Below are 14,043 nucleotides of genomic sequence, written 5' to 3'. Positions count from 1 at the left end.
GCAGCGATCTTCTCAGCAACATGGGGAGGAGTGATCGCTAGGCCATTGCTCGCCCCAGTGGTTTGCAGTTGGCAGGTTGTTATTAGCACGATCTCCCGCCGGCAAATCCTGATCTGGATTCCTCGTTCATCATGCAATCGGCAGTAGTATTACACTGCAAGATCATCGCTAGCAAGCGTTGATACGAATGCTCGTTAGCAATCATTGGGCAGAAAATTTGCCTGTCTAACACACCCTTTACTTTGGTAACAGTCAAACTGAAAAAATAAAAACACGTGGAAATTAAATAAGTTCATAAATTAAAAGCAGCAATGATGATGGCAACGAGTAGTTTGGGTCCCTGGATATTGTTAATTTTATGTAAAAAAAAAACAAAAAAAAAAAACTGATCGTTCATGAAAAACTTTGGTCCCTCAGAAATACAGTGATCTAAAAGTTTCACAAAAAAGTCTTCAAGCAAATAAAAATGTAAACCAAATACATAGAGAAAAATGAGCGGAGTAGGTTGGTCTGAGGGGTTAGGTTTCAACTTCATCCACAAGCAACGGCTCCACTTCCAGTGCCAGTAAGTGAGACTGTGTGGTCTTGTGCTTTCGATAGAGTATGAACTGTGCTGTCATCTGTTTTTTTCTAATGTTAAGGAAATTATGGAATATACGTCAGCACACATTATGAAAGAAAGATTTCAAAATAAATATATCACCATCACAGAAACATGCAACTGGTTGGAGATTCACGGTAAAGTAAATGCAATTCTGCCATGCAGTCAGCGGCACACTACCAATTCTGTGAGGATACACCCAGATAGTGCATTCTAATAATGAATTTTTACTTTTTTCCACTAAATAGAAAACAATATATTTGGTTATTGCAAGATACATCCATGAGGAACAGAATAGTAAAAGTGCATATAGAGCGTGCACATTCACACATGTAGCCCTCAGCGCTAGAATCGGGAGCCACAGACACTGTGTGCTGCCATATCACAGACACTGGTAAGAAAAAAATTGACACGCTGATTCAATAAGTTAGTAAAAATTCTCATCTTTATTAGAATACATCAGAATAAAAAATAGATAAATGGCACGACATTCAACCCACAGAGGTGCCAAAATGTGATCACAAATAATCTTTGCGGGATGTAAAAGATAATCCCCCTGAGGAAGCAACGCAAAATTTTTTGCCTATTTTTGGTTCTGCACATATTTCCTGTATTGTGCATCTGTGGATGTACCACATTTGTGATTCTATTTACTTGTTTGTACTTACCTTTTGCATCCCGTAAAGATTATTTGTGACCACATTTTGGCACTTCTATGTGGGTAGAATGTTATATGTTTTTTATTCTGATGTATTCTAATAAAGATGAGATTTTTTTACGAATTCCTTGAATCAGCGTGTCAATTTTGTCTTATTGGTGTTAGTATGTGGGTGGCACCTGCGGTTACTTGTTTACATAGTGGCCCTACTCTTATATGTGCCATATTACAGAGTAATACCACTAATGGAAAACTGCTACGTAATTTGCATCCGATGAGGCATAACATGATGAGTTTTTTTCTGTCAAATTCATTAAAGCCAACAGAAAAAACAACAACATATGAAATCAGATTCACCACCTGTGACAGTTCAGGAAACAAGATATAGCTATTTACAGTACGCATATCTCCTACTTCCGGGTTCAGGAGCCGCCTAGAGGGACGGCCACACTGGACTTAGTATTAACCAATAGACCTGACAGAACAACAGATGTGCAGGTTGGGGGAACCTTGGAAATAGTGACCATTAAGTAATAACCTTCCAATTGTCACTCAAAATAGTGTTTCTTCAGGGAGGAACAAAAATACCAAACTTCAAAAAAGCGAAATCTAGCCAACTAAGAGGCCGTAGGCCTAACTGGGATATTTTTAAAAGCATCCTAAAATCTAATTGTGAGAGGTACATACCTTATGGGAATAAAAGGAACAAGAAAAAACTGGATAAATAGAACTCTAAAAAGTAATAAATGACAAAAAGAAAGCATTTAAAAAAAAAAAATAAATCACTAAAACAGGAGGGGGGGAGGAATCACTGAAAAACTAAGGAAAAAAAATTGGATAAGTAAAAAACAAATAAAACAAATAAAAGCAGCCACTAGAGACCGAGAAATTAATTGCCAAAGAGAGCAACACTAACCCTAAAATATTCTTCAATTATATAAATGGTAAAAAGTATAAATCTGAAGGTGTCTGCCATTTACAGAGTAATGAGGGGGGAGTTGCAAAGAGCGATGAGGAGAAAGCAAAGCTATTAAATATTTCTTTCTCCGCTGTATTCACTGAAGAAAATAAACTGTCAGATGAAATGCAGAATGTAAAAGTAAATTCCCCATGCAAAGTGCCCTGTCTGACCCAAGAAGTACAGCAACGTCTTAAAAAGATTAAAATAGACAAATCGCCAGGACCAGATGGCATACACCCCCGTATCCTAAGAGAATTAAGTAATGTCCTAGCCAGACCCTTATTTCTGATATTTAAGGACTCTATACTGTCAGGGAGTGTTCCACAGGATTGGCGCATAGCAAATGTAGTTCCAATATTCAAAAAGAATCCAAAAACAGAGCCCGGAAACCATAGGCCGGTAAGTTTAACATCTGTCGTGGGTAAACTGTTTAAAGGTTTTCTAAGCCCCTTTCACACTGGCGAGTATCTCGCGCGAATGTGATGCATTGCACCCGCACTGAATACCGACCCATTCATTTCTATGGGGCTGTTCACATGAGCAGTGATTTTCACGCCTCACTTGTGCGTTGCGTGAAAATCGCAGCATGCTCTATATTCTGTGTTTTGTACGCAACGCATGCCCCATAGAAGTGAATGGGGTTGCGTGAAAATCACAAGCATCCGCAAGCAAGTGCGGATGCGGTGCGATTTTCACGCACGGTTGCTAGGAGACGATCGGGATGGAGACCCGATCATTATTTTTCCTTATAACATGGTTATAAAGGAAAAATAATAGCATTCTGAATACAGAATGCATAGCAAAATAGCGCTGGAGGGGTTAAAAAAAAAAAAAAAAAAAATTTAACTCGCCTTAATCCACTTGTTGGCGCTGCCGGCATCTCGTCTGTCTCCTTCTTTGCTGAACAGGACCTGTGGTGAGCATTCATTCCAGGACCTGTGGTGACGTCACTCTGGTCATCACATTATCTTTTACGGTTTATGGTGATGTGTCATGTGATGGATCATGTGATGACCGGAGTGACGTCACCACAGGTCCTGTTCAGCAAAGAAGGAGACAGACGAGATGCCGGCAGCGCCAAAAAGTGGATTAAGGAGAGTTCAATTTTATTTATTTTTTTAACCCCTCCAGCGCTATTTTACTATGCATTCTGTATTCAGAATGCTATTATTTTTCCTTATAACCATGTTATAAAGGAAAATAATACAATCTATAGAACACCGATCCCAAGCCCGAACTTCTGTGAAGAAGTTCGGGTTTGGGTACCAAACATGCGTGATTTTTCTCACGCAAGTGCAAAACGCATTACAATGTTTTGCACTTGTGCGGAAAAATCGCGGGTGTTCCCGTAATGCACCCGCACATTTTCCCGCAACGCCCGTGTGAAAGAGGCCTAAGGCCTAAGGCCTCTTTCACACGGGCGAGATTTCCACGCGGGTGCAATGCGTGAGGTGAACGCATTGCACCCGCACTAAATCCGGACCCATTTATTTCTATGGGGCTGTGCACATGAGCGGTAATTTTACACACTTGTGCGTTGCGTGAAAATCGCAGCATGCTCTATATTGTGCGTTTTTCACGCAACGCAGGCCCCATAGAAGTGAATGGGGCTGTGTGAAAATCGCAAGCATCCGCAAGCAAGTGCGGATGCGGTGCGATTTTCACGCATGGTTGCTAGGAGATGGGGACCCGATCATTATTATTTTCCCTTATAACATGGTTATAAGGGAAAATAGCATTCTTAATACAGAATGCTTAGTGAAATAGGGATGGAGGGGTTAAAAAAAAAAAATAATTTAACTCACCTCATCCACTTGTTCGCGCACCCCGACTTCTCTTCTGTCTTCTTCTTTGATGCCCAGGAGGAAAAAGGATCTGTGGTGACGTCACTGCGCTCATCACATGATCCGTCACATGATCCATCATCTTGCATATATATACGCAGAATAGATCACTGTCACTAGTGGAGTACCTCAGGGATCAGTATTGGGCCCTATTCTCTTCAATATATTTATTAATGATCTTGTAGAAGGCTTGCACAGTAAAATATAAATTTTTGCACATGACACTAAAAACTGTGTAAAGTAATTAACACGGAAGAGGACAGTATACTGCTACAGATGGATCTGGATAGATTGGAGGCTTGGGCAGATAAGTGGCAGATGAGGTTTGAAACTGACAAATGTAAGGTTATGCACATGGGAAGGAATAATGCAAGTCACCAGTACATACTAAATGGTAAAACACTGGGTAACACTGACATGGATAAGGACCTAGGAATTTTAGTGAACAGCAAACTAAGCTGTTAAAACCAGTGTCAGGCAGCTGCTGCCAAGGCCAATAAGATAATGGGTTGCATCAAAAGGGGCATAGATGCCCGTGATGAGAACATAGACCTGCCACTTTACAAATCACTAGCCAGATCACACATGAGTACTGTGTACTGTTCTGGGCTCCTGTGAACAAGGCAGGGCTGGAGAGGGTTCAGAGGAGGGCAACTAAAGTATTAACTGGAATGGGGGGGGGCTACAGTACCCTGAAAGATTATCAACATTAGGGTACATTTAGAAAAAAAGACGACTGAGGGAAGATCTAATAACTATGTATAAATATATCAGGGGTCAGTACAGAGATCTCTCCCATCATCTATTTATCCCCAGGACTGTGACTGTGACGAGGGGACATCCTCTGCGTCTGGAGGAGAGAAGGTTTGTACACAAACATAGAAGAGGATTCTTTACGGTAAGAGCAGCGAGACTATGGAACTCTCTGCCTGAGGAGATGGTGATGGTGAGTACAATAAAAGAGTTGGGCCTGGATGTATTTCTAGAGTGTAATAATATTACAGGTTATAGTAACTAGAGAGGGGTCGTTGATCCAGGGAGTTATCTGATTGCCTGATTGGAGTCGGGAAGGAATTTTTTCCTCTTAGGCTACATGCACACGACCGTGCCGTTTTTTGCGGTCCGCAAAAAACGGAAGCCACCCGTGTGCCTTCCGCAATTTGCGGAACGGAACAGGCGGCTATTGATATAACTGCCTATTCTTGTCCGTTTTGCGGTCAAGAATAGGACAGGTTATATTGAAGTGAATGGGTCCGCATCCGAGCCCCACCAAAACGGTGGCTCGGATGCGGACCCAAACAACGTCTGTGTGCATGAGGCCTTAAGTGTGGAAAATTGGCTTTTACCTCTCAGGTTTTTTTTTGCCTTCCTCTGGATCAACTTGCAGGATAACAGGCTGAACTGGATGGACAGATGTCTTTTTTCAGCCTTATAAACTATGTTACTATGGGATTATAAAAAGGATACAAAAAAGTCAAGCACAAGTACACCAAAGCTTCCAATCAGCCAGGGCAAATGGTGTAGTATATAGCGGTTCTTATTGTGTTGAACTGCAGGCAACTTCAAGACAAGACTCAACCCGTATGTAAAGTTTCCAAGCATTGCTAATGCAAATAGCATATAGGAGGTGCCCTCTGTAGATTTCCTCTGAAACTGAAAGAACAACACACAATGGTGACTACTAATACTCTTTATAAACATATTTTCTGGTCTAGCTAATCACATCAGAAGGGGCACAGTTCTGAACTTTTGCCCCGTCATTTAAACACCCACACCCCTACCAATCAAAACTTCAGACATGTCACTATGACATACCAAAAGTTTTATGAAATGATGGTTAGACTATAGAAGGGTTGTTAAGGGTATTTTAAAAGACTAAGGCTACTTTCACACTGGCGTTTCTGGGTCTGCTTGTGAGATCTGTTTCAGGGCTCTCACAAGCGGCACAAAACGGATCAGTTCAGCCTCAATGCATTCTGAATGGATAAGGATCCGTTCAGAATGCATCAATTTGGCTGCGTTTGGTCTCCATTGCATTTTATAAACGGTCGCTAAAACGCAGCTTGCAGCGTTTTGGAGACCTTCTGACTATGCAGAGCCTAACGAACGGATCCGTTTTTCACTGACACAATATGGTGCAACGGAAAACGGATCCGTCCCCCATTGACTTTCAATGTAAGTCAAGACTGATCCGTTTTGACTTACTTTTTTTTTATTTATGAATAATGCAAACAGATCCGTTATTAACAGATACAAACGTCTGCACAGACGGATCCGTGCGAATAATGCAGATACAAGACGGATCCACACAAAACTTGTGTGAAAGTAGCCTTACTCCTTTGGGTATGGCCATACATTGTGGAAAATCCATAACATTTACACTATGGAAATTCCTGTAGAAAATCGGCAACATTAAGAATAGCAGCAAAGTGGGCGAGATTTCAGAAAGGTCATTCATGCACTGCCAAGAAAAAAACACAGCATAGGCCACGCTGTGAATCTCACCCGCAGCAGACTCTGCGCGCGTGGCTCTACCCTAAAGAGGTAACTCGTCACAGACAAATACTTACATTCTTATGGAGTTGAGGGAAACGTGAGCCCAAATAAAATACAGAGGAAACATAGCCACAAATGAACCCGGACATCTCTGTGATTCCAAGAGAATTCTGTAAAATAAACGATTATATATAAATATATTTCATATCCAAACAAGGTAACATTTCCACTAGTAATAAATGTGTTGAAATAAATACTACATAATGCTACTACATGAACAAGTACGCAGTGCAACATGTTCATAACAATACTGTTACATAAGGCTGGGCTAAAAGGGGTCAACTAATGGGATTAACACACCCAAGCAAAGTTTCTTGGTCTGATTTTTTTTTTGATTTTTTGTTTTGGTGGCAGGTTTACTTTTGACCTTTTGTCCCTATAGGGAAACACTGAAGCATTGTGGCAGTTGTGTTAATTTCACAATTTTACAATGAATCATGGGTCAAAGACTTAGGCCTCTTTCACACGACCGTATGGCTTTTTCAGTGTTTTGCGGTCCGTTTTTCATGGATCCGTTATTCTGTTTTTTTTGTTTCATTATGTTTCGGTTCCGTTTTTCCGTATGGCATATATAGTAATTACATACAAAAAAAAATTGGGCTGGGCATAACATTTTCAATAGATGGTTCCGCAAAAAAGGAACGGATACGGAAGACATACGGATGCATTTCCGTATGTGTTCAGTTTTTTTTTGCGGACCCATCGACTTGAATGGAGGCACGGAACGTGATTTGCGGGCAATAATAGGACATGTTCTATCTTTCAATGGAACGGAAATATGGAAACGGAATGCATATGGAGTACATTCCATTTTTTTTGTAGAACCATTGAAATGAATGTTTCCGTATACTGAACGCAAAAAACGGCCCGTAAACGGGGAAAAAAAACGGTCGTGTGCAGGAGGCCTTAAAGGGGCATTTCGGTTGCTAAAAGTTATCCCCCATACCTGGAGACCTGCCGTATCTCAAAACTGGAAACAAAACCGCAGATGTGAAAGCAGCCTAACACCTAAAGTATGCTGCATTTTGGTAAAAATTACTCCAACTCCAAAAATACAAAAAAAATATAAATCATTTAATATATATATATATATATATATATATATATATATATATTATATTTTAAAATATTATGCCTGTAGATGCTTTCAAAATGAACCAAAGCCTTTAAAGTAACATGTGACCCTAGTGGTTTTACAGGATCGGGATCCCCAAAATGAATGGTGCAGCAGGTCATACATGAACACTGCCCCTGCACCCATTCTCTATCAGACTGCCGAAGTACATTACTCAGCTATTTCCAGAAGTCCCATAGAGATAAAAAGGCGCAGAAGTGTGCATGCTCGACCTGCCGCTGCACCATCCTCACTCTTCTCCTGATCAATAGGGGTCCCAGCAGTCAAACCCCCACCAATCTAAGGCTGGATGCATATAACAGTATATCAGTTGTCTGGTCAGTTTCTTGTGGAGACATAACTGATGCATGTGTACTATAGTGTGAAAGAACAAATGGAATCCAGCTCCTCAAACATATGCTTTAAATCGACTTCCATAAAATCAGACATCAAATAGGACAAAAGTTGCCAGGGGTCATTTACTAAGGACCAGCGTTTCGCTGTCCGTGTCACATCTTCTGCTGTCCATGTCCCAGAACAGAAATCCTACAGCCATGAGATGTACATTTCTGGTGTAATGTAGACCAGTTTTCAGACGCACATGTGAAATGAGTCAGGATGCAGAGCTCCCATCTGTGGCTTACCTTCTACGGACAACTTTTAGAAAAAGTGGCGAAGGTGCATGAAAAAGGTAAAACGTTACAAATTATGTTGCAAAACTGCACTTGCGTCAAAATTTAAAAATGTTGTACTCCAGAAAACTGACGTAGACTGTTAGTACATGATCCCCAGTATGTCTGCATTATACAACAATACTGGATCTCATTATTATTAGATCTGATAATGGACACACTGGTATATTGTATAAAACATCACCCTTTACTTTGCACCATTCCAAAAGATACCAAGCACAGGTCTGATGTTCCAGCATGGTTAGGCCAAGTTTAGTTCTAGGTTGCATAATTAAGTTGGGTGTTTAAAACGGACCCCGTCAGCCCCTGTATGCTGCCCTGAGGGCCACAGAGTGCAATGGCAGACTCGATTTCAGAGGTCTGCCACTCTGGTGATGGCATTCAGTATTTTTAGAGTACTGACCTGGGAAAGCCTGCAGCGGATGTCAGTGGTGCGAGAGGGATACCGATTGACCGTTTTATTACCAATCACCCAGCAGAGGAAGGTGGGGGCAGGACACAATTCCTCTCTCTCACTGTACTCCACAGTACAGAAGCACTGGATACTATCACAGGAGTGACAGACTGCTAAAATAAGCGAGTGTCACTACACTATGCTGGAGGGAGCATATAGAAATTGACAGGTTCCTTTTAAATATTAAAAAAAGAGGAGGTGTCAGCATGAACAACCCTAGTAAACTAGGCATACTGCCTAGTAGGGTTGATCATTCTGAGTGCAACAACCCTTCTTTTGCAGCAATCCCATGTTATTTTATTTCTCCCAATGAGGGGCTCTAAGCACAGAGAGACAGACCGAAGCCTTGGAGCATCGCTTCTCCTCCACCTTTCCCTCTCCCCCAGTAACTAACATCCTCACTGTTCTGATGCCTGGCAGTGCAATCTCGCATATGCGCTGGTGAGAGTACAGTCTGTGCATGCACCAACTGCACTTTCACTGGCACACGAATGAGATTTCAGGGCCAGGCATCAGAACCGTGAGGATGCCTGGCCCTGTCAGTCACTGGGGGAGAGGGAGTGGCAAAGGGTGAAAAGCAGTAAGTGAACCAGTGCTCCGAGGGGCTAGGCCATGGCCCTTGGTGCTCCAAGCACCCTATTAGCATAAAAAATAAAAATCTTTTTTTTCAAAAACTATACATTTAATTGCTGCGAGAGAGGGGGTTTTGCACTCAGCATGATCTATCCTAGGAGCACGCCTAGTTTACTAGGGTTGATCATGCTGACAGATGCTCTTTAACTAATAAAAAAAACTGTACCATTTTTCTTCTTCCCCCCAAGAAAAAGAACACCCTTTACTACAAGTGATGACATGATGAGCATAGGTCATTTCTTGTTGATTAGTGGGGATCCAGCTCAGAATGAAGGAGATGCAGCTCCTTCAAAGCTTTTTCTTGGCCACACACTGCAGTAGGGAGCAATTCACTTGAATGTAGCAGAGTTGTAGTTCCCTACATAGAGGGTGTGCACTGTGATGGAAGAATTTGGAGGGGCTTCTTCACTTTCAGGATTGGTAGAGGTTGAACCCCATGATGTAATGGCAAAGATTAGTGAGCTGCTATAACACTGTCAGAATCATTGAATCAGTGAATCATTTTAAATAGGACTTGGATACCACATACAATGCACACTTTAAAATGGACAAAAACAGGCTTTAGGTGAAATAACTTACCTGATTTACTTCCAGATCAGCATTTCTTTCTAGAGTCCTCAGAAGTAGCTGACTAGGGAGTATAACTGACAACGTGATGCACAAAACAACCCAGCCTATACAAAAACCTTTCAGACTTCCACTTCCTACAATAAAAAAAATTATACATATATCACATACAACGCATAAGTATTTTTACAATTGAAATATACACGGACAGTCACACACTGACCAAAGTACACCGATTGGGGGTAATAAATGCAAGACATAAGGTGATTGAGAACAGAAGCTGCTAACAAAGTGAACGCATAAAGCACTGAGGGGAAGAACATGGGGGCCATAACCCTGCCTGTGTGCGGGGGTTTCATATAGTTTTTTAATTAGTTGAATCTGACGGTAATACAGCAGTTCTTCCTGTAACATCTTTACTGTCGACATACTTGCGGGGGCTGCCATGGATTACAGTTCTCTAACTGGCTGGATATTTGCTGCTGGTGCCTAAAGGGGTTGGCCACTTTCCTAACTAATATAGCCTTTGTTGGAATTCTGCAGCATTTTTATATATTTTGCCTTTTGTGCTGTCTACACATAGGTCTTGTCCATAAAATGGCTGCTGATTGAGGGTCATGTGACCAGGAAAATTATGATTTTACAGTAATTTGTCCACTAATTTAATATGCATTTTCTTTAGTTTGCAATATTACAATAACCAGTGATGAACCTGTTCATAGCAGTTTATTACCAGGATTAGGTCACTTTCACACAATATTTGGTCAGTACATTTCACCAGTATTTGTAAAGGCAGAACCAGAGGCGAAACCTATAGAGAAAAGGCATAATAGAAATATTTGTGCCTCTTCTGTGTCTTGGACCCCCTCCTGGTTTTGCCTTACAAAGACCGACCAAACACTGAAGCGAAATACTGACTGTGTAAAAGTGGAATAATACAATCTAATACGAGCCGACAGATCAATGCCCAGTGTCAGTGATGGAAATCCTGATAATTGCCGAGCATTGCGCTGTGTCAGAGGATGTGGCTGGTGTTGTCTCCTGACTACAAATTTAACTAAGACAAACTATTAGTTACTTGTACTATTTCTACAAACATAAAATATAAGAAATCATTTGTTCTAGGGGTTTTCTGAGACTCTCTCAACCCCCAGTCACAACATGTTAAAGGAACACCCTCTGCTTAGAAATCACAAGATGGCCTATTTCTTGATGTGATGACGTCCCCCTACAGGATCATATAAAGCCTCTAAGGAGCATGCTCTACGGGAGTAATGTGAATGTCAGGAAGGAGAAACTGCTCGGGGGAGGAGTGCGCAGAGCAGGCTGGCTCCTCAGTGTTACATGCTGGGAAATGTAGCTTTCAGCATCATAATGAAACAGCCTACATAACCCCACAACAGGAAGACTAGTATGAAATGAAAGTAAAATAATAATAAAAAAACAAAAACTTTTTCTGTATTCAAAGTTGCATCAGGTAAGTGACTGATAGACATGCGTGTTAGGAGCTTTATTTAGCTTTTTGGGTTGGAAAACCCATTGAAGTCACCTGTGGCTTATTGTATGTGCAGAGGTGACAAAGTGTTTGCTTATTTCACCAAAATCACTAAAAATAAGTAACAACCTCATTTTTTCAATACATTTTAATATTTTGATACATGCACTCCCAACAAGACACACACAGCAATGAATAAGGGTGTACTTACTACCTTTCATCTTCTTGTTTTTCAATTTGTAGTAGGCAAACTGCGATATCATAATTATATCCATGTTGACATAGAAAATGGCCGTGACAATCTGAAAATAAAGTAACGAGGGACTTATTAGCAAGAAAACTCCATATCCAGGCAAATTCTAAGCAGCTTCTGACCTCAAAACCAGAATTAAAAACAGAGATGGAAAAGTAGCCTAAAATGTATACTGCAATATAAGACAAAATGGGACCAAAGGAAAGGAGGTTATGAAAAGAGGACATGCCTGCAGAATTTTCAGAAGTGTTTGTAGTAACATGAAACATAAAACAAAGGCCTTACCCAATATATTCCAATAAACTTCCCCTGCCTTATGTACCTTTTCTGTGAATGACGTTTTTTGTATTTACCCTGTATGTCATGGTTACACAGGACACCTTTAGGCACTGCGAGACTACAGTGCTCTAAAAGGCTACGCCTCCACATGCCGGAAACCCCGTAAAGGACAGTACAATATGGTTGTAGGGGCATAGCTCTTCTACAAAAGAAGTTACTGACAGGAATCTACAACTGGACTCCTAACCCAAAGACGACAACGGGGCTCATTTATTAAGAATGTCATTCTTTTTATGCCAGTGTTGCTGACAAAAGATGCACCTAATTTACGACGCGGCACGTGTAAAAATGCGCATGCAACAAATAGTCACATTGGTATTTAAAACGTCACAAAACAGGGGGTTGTGCGACAATGTTAAACCATAAAAGGCAGCCAATATGTATAAGGGGAAATGAGGGCAGCATAAACTGTTGACTGACCCCAAGTAAAACACTGGGTCACTTTCTTGAATTTACCCAGGCGTTTGACTAAACTGTGTACTGAGCAGCTCCAGGCGAACAGCGTGGAGTCCGCTCTAGAGTTGTTGCGATACCAAATTTTTGATTCGGTTTCGATACCATGAAAAAGTATTGCGATACTCGATACCACGCGAAAAAAATAAACAAAAAAAGCCACGTGCATTCCTCATTTTTAAAAATGGCGAATCGCGCAGTTTTTATTTTATTTTTTCTGTTCCGGCATTCACCACCTAGATTTTTTTTTTATATTTTAATAGTTTGGACTTTTCTGACGTGGCGATGTAATATGTTTATTTATATATTTTATATGTGAAATTGGGAAAAGGGGGGTGATTTATACTTCATATTTTAGTGTTTGTTTTTTTTTCACTTTTTATTTAATAACTATTTCCCCCCTTAGGGGCTAGAACCTGGGATCTTTCATCCCTTTTCCTATTCACCCTGATAGATCTCTATCAGGGTGAATAGGACTCCACACTGTCCCTGCTGCTCTGTGCTTTGTGCACACAGCATCAGGGATGTTACCATGGCAACCAGGGCTTCCTGGCTGCCATGGTAACCGATCGGAGCCCCAGGCTTACACAGCTGGGGCTCCGATCAGAAGCTGCCACTGCACCACCAATGAGGGGGAGTGGAGAGGTCCCTGTGGCCACTGCCACCAATGATTTTAATACTGGAGGGCTGAGAGGGGCCGGCGCACTGTGCCACCAATGATTTTAATGGGATGGGGGGATTGAGGGGGGGGGCACACTGCACCACCAATGATTTTACCCCTTTATACAGGAGGCGGGTACTAGCAGATCAGCGGCAGTTAACTGCCGCTGATCGCAGCTCCCTGTCAGGGGCAGGGTGCCGGCAATGCGATTCTGCTGCCGGCACCCGCCTCCTGTATGTGTTAAAGACTACTGTATATGAGTCCAGACTTTCACTATTAGGCCACACAGAGCGGCGCCCAGCGATGTCTCAGCACTCACCATTTAGTCCTGGGCGCCGCTCCGTTCGCCTGCAGTGCCCCATTACTGTCTCCTCTCCTGCTCCACATGCTGCTGATTACTATCGGAGCGATGGGAGGAGACATCAGCTTCACTAGTGGGCGTTCCTTCTCCCTGGCTGTAGCGCTGTCCAATCGCAGCGCAGGAAGAAGGAACGCCCACTAGTGAAGCTGATGTCTCCTCCCATCGCTCCGATAGTAATCCTATCATTGGTGGCGCAGTGCGCCCGCCCCTCCTCCGCCCCTCTCTTCTCATTGCCGCCCCTCCTCCACCCCCTCTCTTCTCATTGCCGCCCCTCCTCCGCCCCTCTCTTCTCATTGCCGCCCCTCCTCCGCCCCTCTCTTCTCATTGGTGGCAGCGGCAGCAGCACAGGGGGAGGGAGGACAGCTTCCTTCTCCCCGTGCTGCTGAGAGAGAACATGAGCG

The 14,043-nt window shown here is 42.1% G+C and overlaps 1 protein-coding gene across 1 annotated transcript in view; it reads right to left on the bottom strand.

Annotated features, from left to right (window-relative positions):
• Positions 1 to 370: 370 nt before the first annotated feature.
• Positions 371 to 14,043, bottom strand: part of LOC120997836 (lysosomal amino acid transporter 1 homolog) — a 31,107-nt gene continuing 17,434 nt past the window's right edge. The window contains exons 3-7 of the mRNA XM_040428145.1: positions 11,790 to 11,877; positions 10,093 to 10,217; positions 6,635 to 6,730; positions 5,532 to 5,717; positions 371 to 620 (exon numbers count right to left, since the gene is read on the bottom strand). Of these exons, the coding sequence (XP_040284079.1) occupies positions 519 to 620; positions 5,532 to 5,717; positions 6,635 to 6,730; positions 10,093 to 10,217; positions 11,790 to 11,877 (597 nt within the window). The 3' untranslated portion in view covers positions 371 to 518. The remainder of the gene's footprint in view (positions 621 to 5,531; positions 5,718 to 6,634; positions 6,731 to 10,092; positions 10,218 to 11,789; positions 11,878 to 14,043) is intronic.

The sequence above is a fragment of the Bufo bufo genome, chromosome 4 (assembly GCF_905171765.1).
Source record: "Bufo bufo chromosome 4, aBufBuf1.1, whole genome shotgun sequence".
NCBI classification, from domain to species: domain Eukaryota; kingdom Metazoa; phylum Chordata; class Amphibia; order Anura; family Bufonidae; genus Bufo; species Bufo bufo.
Note: the sequence above shows the minus strand (reverse complement) of the source record. Positions and strands in the feature narration are given on the sequence as shown.